Source organism: Austrofundulus limnaeus, unplaced genomic scaffold, assembly GCF_001266775.1.
Source record: "Austrofundulus limnaeus strain Quisiro unplaced genomic scaffold, Austrofundulus_limnaeus-1.0 Scaffold1590, whole genome shotgun sequence".
NCBI lineage: Eukaryota > Metazoa > Chordata > Actinopteri > Cyprinodontiformes > Rivulidae > Austrofundulus > Austrofundulus limnaeus.
Window position 1 is genome coordinate 27,924 of NW_013953992.1, and position 7,261 is coordinate 35,184.

Here is a 7,261-nt window from a genome sequence, read left to right on the forward strand (position 1 = left end):
AAAAAAACAAAACAAAGCGAAAAACAACAACAACATCTTCACTGTTACAAGTTTCGCAATTTCAAAACACGTCCTTAGAAGGAAACTGGGAGGTATAAAGGTTTACCAAAATTGTAGAAAAACAACAACAACAAAAAAAAACATCAGATTGTAACCATACTTCAGCAGTGGGAAAAAAAAGTAAATGTATCAGTCAAAAACCTCAGTGTATAACAGAAATTATGAAACAAAGTTTCAATGTCGTGTATTTGGCCCTATGTTTTTTTTTAGATGCTGGGTTGAATTAGTCTCCTCATAAACTTAACATCTTATTTACATAACCTTGAGTCTTTTTTTTTCCACAACAGATGGCACAATTAAATGGAAAGCACAGCCGCCATGGGAATGCGTGCCTTTGAATGTAGATGGAATAAAACAAGTGGCAGTGATGGAGCGTTCGGATATGACGCAAAGATTACTGAGTTCGTTTGATTGAAGGCTCTCTTCTCTGCTGGGATGGCATCACATGCCCCGAGCCATTTTTAAACCATTTAAATGCATAGAAAAGCATCAAGATTTGCTGCTATTCTTTGGACCACATATGGTTCAGAAAACCTAGCAAGCGACGGCAAAATCTTCCTCATAAAATTAACAGCGTGTTAGTCAATAGGCTCATTAAAACATGTTTTTTTCCCCGTTTGCTTTTAAGTCTTTTATGCATCTCTTTAGGACTGCTTGTTTTGAAGGTGCTGTACTGATTCCAGAATGCCTTGAAACAACAAAAAGATAATTTTCTCCATTTTGTCTCTCATTTACACCTTTCATTCTTACTGTCACTTTCTGTATACTTCCAGGCCCAGACCATGGGGATGATGACAGAGTATTACCACTATATCTTCACCACTCTGGTAATGTACCATGCTTGTTAATGCAAATAGTGTCGTTTGTTCTCATCTCCTCACCGCTTGAGTTTTTGATGAATAGTGGCTAATTGCCAATGGAGTTTGGATCCAGTCCATTACATCAATTTTGTTTGACAAGCCGGAGGCATAATGGAGTCTCGGGTTTGCTGTGGTAAATGCTGCTTTATAGTAACGTCAACAGAAGTCTTTGCGATGGCATCACAGAAAGCAAAGGCGAAGAGTCGCAACTTATTCTGACATTCAGGCCTATAAATAGATTCAATTTAGAATTTTGACCTAAGAAAAAATTTAAAAATAAGTACAGTTTAATTTTTTTTAATTGATCAGATGTGTAAAAAAATGTTCCAATCTTTTGAAGGGGACTGTGTAGATATCTTTATGTCTTTTGGGTCCTATTTTTTAACCCATTCAGTTTTCTCTATTTTCTATTACGTTTTCTATACTTTTTTGCCACATTATTTGTGATAGAATTGCCAAATCAAGGCCTGGACTTACCAACGCCAATTTTGTCATCTTCATTTTCCTCTGGCTCTGGGTCAGACTCTGGATCCAACATGTAAAGGCTGGATGGACAAGTCTTTCATTTTTTATATTTACATTCAGATTCAGATTTGCTTCATTGTCATTCAAACGTAACATCAGAGATGCAATGAAGAGCAAAATGCAGTTAAGATCACCTGTTTCAAGAAAAACACACCTGACAAAACATGGGGGAACAGAACAGGTCTTGTGCAATAGGGTTGCAGCTTGGGAAAACACAATAGGAAAAGTAAAAAAAAAAAGTTTCTCTGATCCTATGTATACATCAGAAACACCCAATAAAATGATGTGCACAAAAAACAAAAAATAAAAAATACTACTCGCGACAGAGCTGACAGCTGGGGACAGGGGGCCTTGGGTCAAACACATGAGATTGGGGCTGGATTCAGTGGAGCCAGTAACAACTGGCTTAAATGTGAAAAAGAAGGATTAATAACAATGATGTCTCACTGAACAGATTATGGATATCTATTTTAAAAATTTTCATTCCAGACTTCACTGATTTGATCAAATCAGCATGTGATCAATAACTGTCTTTCAAGAAAAGCAAAATGTGTACATCTATTTAAGCTGTACAGTAAACAAACAAGCAATCAAAAAAGCTTATTAAAGCTTTAATTCCTATAGACCTTATCTTTAGATGATTTTGGTTGAATAATCAAAAAGACTAAATATGTAAAAATAACTTTCGTAGAAGCTGCCTTTTGGTCACGATTTTTGTCAGTCATTCTGCAGTAACTTAGATAAATATGAATGCAGTGCCTTGTGAACACACACAGATGTCATGTTTGTAACAAGTAAATGATTTAAACACCACTGTTTACTTTGAGTCAATCCCACTTACAGTTTAGCTTGGAGGAAATATTTGCTAAAGCAATGACTATGGAGAAATACAATTAAAAAACAAACAGAAAACATTAGCTGGTGTTTGACTGGCACTGATCTCAGCATTGCAGGTGAAAAACAACAAAATGGAAACTTTCATTTTTTTAATGTCACAACACATTCAAAATGATTTCAGCTTAGAGTAAAATCTTACTTTAAGTAATCAAACATGCTTAAAGCAGCTGATTCGGTAACAACTTACTTTTTGAGTATTTTAAGCTCAATACTTGTGACCTAGTAGGGAGCCCCTAGTAGGGAGCCCCTTCTGCCATAACCCTGGCTGTAATGACAAGCAGACTGAAGGGGAATAAATACCAGCATGTTCTGTGCTGTTCCTTTCACCCTCTGTTACTGTCTATGCCTCTTGTGTACTCACACTCGCCGTCTCTGCAGACTTGGCCAGTCTGTTGTGATAATGCGTTCCGACATGGAGGTCCAGATATGATGTGTGTCATTTTTCACCCTTGAGAGCATAGCACTGACATTGTTTTGCCATGTGTCATGTTTTATGCAGCATGTCTTTTCTTTAAATGTGAAAATCTATGTCTTTACATAGCTGTAGCTCCAGTTTTCTGCGTTTAACTGCTTCCTAACTGTTTGTTCAGCGAGATCTTGATGAGAGAATTAACTTAAAAACTTTCATTTCATCTTTTTGTAAAACCTGAAACAATAATACATTTCACATGAAGCTTGGATATCTTTATAGAATCAGTGTTGTATCTATCTAAAGCTGCAATATGCTGTCTTATTGATAGACATACCATTAAGGAGATTATACCTGGCGGCTTTATTTGATCCAAAGTAATGAATACTTGCGTGGTGTACATGGCAATACAATTTCCTCTCGATGGAATTCACTGATGTCTGTGTTTTATCTTCTGAGGTGAGGGAAGTGCCGACTTATTAGAGCGTGAAAAGGCAACGACACAGTGGTATGGGGGTAATAACTTCCATGTCCTTTGAAATGAGTCTGTCATAGCTCCCGTCTTGCAGTAGCTATCTTTGAGACCCTTAAACTGAGAACTTAGTTATGTTTGCCCCATCCATAACGCTTCTACGGGCCGTCAGAGATGTGCACCATGCTTTTTTTTTTCCTGGTGAACATTTGAGTGGAATAAAATTCTAGGATCATATTGAGTTTGATACATGTATGTGTGTGTGTGCAAGTCAGCACTGTTAAAAGTGAATTAGAACTGTTCTAGTTTTCTAACTTTTAAGTCAAACAAAAGTAAAAAATATATATATATATATACAAATAAGCAGGAGCAAAGACTTTTTTGCAGGGGTAAGCCAAGATGCTTTTCTAGCAGGGCACATACAACTAAAGAAAAGCACTCTGGATTTTAAAATTCAATATGGCTGCCACAGCTAATTACAATAGCATTAATTCAAGAAATTTTGAGTTGAAATTATGTGTGATCATTGCTACGAATAACCAAAAAACATGCTGAATTCTAGTCACAGCTTATTATAGCTATTTTCAGACAAACAAAGTTGAAGATTAGTGTAGAAGTAGCTGAAAACAATATGAACTAGAAGCACTCGGAGAGTGCAAACCTCCGCCAAGACCAATTTCCCCCATCCTGTAAGAGAGTTGCAAAGGGGCACACCGATACTACAGTGCCACCTGCTGGACACTTTGAAATCCAYGCCCTGTGAAAGCATCACAGCTTTGCCGATCTCAGAGTGTTAAAAGAAAAAAAAATCCTGCATCCGCATCCTGATCCGGAACATCACCAAGATTTAAAGGTGTGTTACTTGAGCCAGTACCCACATTTGGTAAAAATTTCATGACAATCCGTCCACAAGTTTTTGAGTAATGTCCACAGACAGAATGACAGAATGATAGAACGACAGACCGACAGAAAGACGGACAGACATATGCGACCGAAAACATTACCTCGCCCTTGGCAGAGGTAATGATAATCATAACTTCAAAACAGCCACCACAGCTAACATTAAAATGCTATAATGCCGCTATTTTTAGACATAAGATTAAATTTGTTGTGGAGCATCTAATAATGATAAGGATTTGATTGCCGATGCTAATCCCAAATGAAGCTAACCCCTGATGCTAATGATAATTTTACAAAAAAGGGCTATAATTCAGAGACTTTTAAACATATACAGCTGAAAATATGTACAGTACAGTAGTATTAGAAAACAATATTTAACAAAATCTAAATGCAAATACAAAATTCAAGATCCACTTGTCAATTATTTGGGGCTGACACTTGGGTGGCCAATCAGGTGCCAGCCACCCCTCTTGCTCCACCCTTGCAAATATATAATATAATATAAGTGATTTACTTTGATGCTTTAATATGAAAGGAGGAACTGCCGCATCACAAAAGAAAGATTTTTTTTTTTGTCAGTGAATATCAATGTCCTTTCTTCAGTGAATGTCTTATATGCTCTTGTTCCCCCAGCACCAACCCTACAGGGTGCTAATGAAATATCTATGTTCATCCAAATGTCTTTTCCAAGCCCCCGGGTCCAATTTTACACGACATGTGTCAACATGTGACTTCACACTTCAGCTACAATCTGTGCCCTAGAAATTACAGTGGCTCAAATTGAAATGCTTTTTACTTGGACAGTGCCAAGGCAATGCAAACGTTGAATTATTAATTTGATCTGACAAAACAAGTTTGTTTTTCTCTTGTTTGTTTTTTTAATATGATTTCCTGAGCTACAGGCAATAATTATAATGTCACCCAAAAACAGATGCATCCAGAGAGTTTTCTGGTTTTATGAACGTGATTGAGGAAGGTAAAAGAGATCACAAGATTTTTGCTTAAGCATGATTTTTTTAAGTGTGTGCACATAAAACAACAATTAGCCCAATTTTAGAAAGTTGTTTACCGTCACCAATTCTATTCGGATTTTAGAAAAATACTGCACATCTTTAAAAAAATGTATCTATTTGTTCCTAATAAATTTATTTATTTATCTTGTTTATTTTGTTTAATCAGCTGATGTCCTGTTCTATTTTTTATTGGAGAGAAACAAACTAGAATATTTGAGTTAAAGCCGTTTAGTGATTTAAAAGTCAATCTAGCTCACATTTCCTTTTTCTTGTTAAAGGACCTGATGGCCATTGACCTTGAGCCATATCGCTTTTGTGGTGTTAATATGACCGGCTTTCGCATCCTGAATGTGGATAATCCTCAGGTTGCATCAATTGTAGAAAAATGGTCAATGGAAAGGCAGATCCCACCAAAACCCGATTCAGGCCTTCTGGAGGGCATCATGACGGTATTTTATTTAAAATTGTTTCATTGTCTATTTACACAGTAGAGTTTTATATGTTCTATTATTTATTATCTCCATGTATTAGTTGCTGGAACTTAAGCATAAACTTTGTAGCATAAACTTAAATTAAGAATATTTTATCTGTGTTAAATATTAGCATAACAAATGTGCAATATGGTGACCCAGTTCTTTACTTTGTTCTACAGCCGACAGCTGAAATATTGTCCCCCCCTTATTCCAGACAGATGCAGCTCTGACCTACGATGCAGTCCACATTGTGTCTGTCTCATACCAGCACGCTCCACAGATGACTGTGAACTCACTCCAGTGCCACCGTCACAAACCCTGGAGATTTGGAGGACGCTTCATGAGTTTCATCAAAGAGGTGAGGGGGCACCTTTGGCCTCTTGTTGTTTGATTGAACTGACTGAGTGGWAAATGAGAGAGCCGAGGTGCGGCTGAGGGTAAGACAGTCAATTTATATTTAAATATTTACTTAACAAATCAATCACACTCACGTGGCAAGTGAACCTCGACTTGGTACACACATCAAAGCAGCTTTTTGTCAGCCTTTCAAATTCCCTGTATTCATAACCTATTTTCCAAAAAGCAGGTACTGTAACCTTGTGGAAGCAGAACCTCTGTAATCATTTTTCATTTCATCTAACGTGAGCCTGTGACGGTGTTTGAAAAGGATTTTAAACAACCCTTGCAAAATAGCAGATTAAGAATGCTGCTACTATTTGTCTCGATATTTTATCAACCCAGTCATTTGTGCTTCTGTTAGGTTTTGTTCAGATGATAAAAATGGCAGGAATTCCATTTCTTTCTTCTTCAAATGAAATCATTAATGTTTTAAAACTGATCAGTTTGATGGGAGTTTCGGTGTCCAATCAGGATTCCTAATTGTTGGGTGTGAAAAAAGTTGTTGCTATTTTTGGTAAACAATTACCTGCATTTTGTGCTGGAACTTCATACGTGACCATCACCTGCTGCTTTTTTATACGAGTCAGTGCAAAACATCCTGTTACTATTTAAAACAAGTTTTAAAAATGCTTTTTTCTGGAAGAATTCTCACTCAAATTTTGCTGGGATGTGTTTCTGTAGATATTTTGATTTCTACACACCCATCCATTAACATGGCAACAAAGCAGTGCTAATCTCTTATTGTTACCTCCGCCAAGGGGAGGAGGTAGTGTTTTCGGTCGCGTCTGTCTGTCTGTCTGTCTGTCTGTCTGTCTGTCTGTCTGTGGACAAATTTACTCAAAAACTTATGGACGGATTTTCACCACAAGTGGGTATTGGCCAAAGGAACACAGCATTAAATTTTGGTGATGATCTGGATCACGATCCGGACCCAGGAACAGCCAATCAGCTTCAAGGAAGCCCAGGAACAGCCAGTCAGCTTCAAGGAAGCTGATGGTTGACTTCCAATCACATCGGATCATTCATAGACGGGTCAACCCCCGGCTATAGACATCCAATTGCATTGCCTGAAGTGGTATGGAAGACCAATCACACGAAGGCACATGAAATAAAACTTTACAAAAATTGTTCTTACATCGAAAAACTTACTGTTTGTAGTTAGTTTAATGTAACAACAGACCATTTTCATAGTACATCAGCCTGCACATCCTAACATTTTTGTATTTTGTGTTTACATTGTTGGAGTCTTTTCC

The 7,261-nt window shown here is 37.2% G+C and overlaps 1 protein-coding gene across 1 annotated transcript in view; it reads left to right on the forward strand.

Annotated features, from left to right (window-relative positions):
- The window catches only part of LOC106535847 (glutamate receptor ionotropic, kainate 2), a gene marked incomplete at both ends in the record, with an annotated part of 39,447 nt that overhangs the window by 21,600 nt on the left and 10,586 nt on the right, over positions 1-7,261 (forward strand). Inside the window, 1 exon segment of the mRNA XM_014032975.1 lies at positions 841-883. Coding sequence (XP_013888429.1) covers positions 841-883 — 43 coding nt within the window.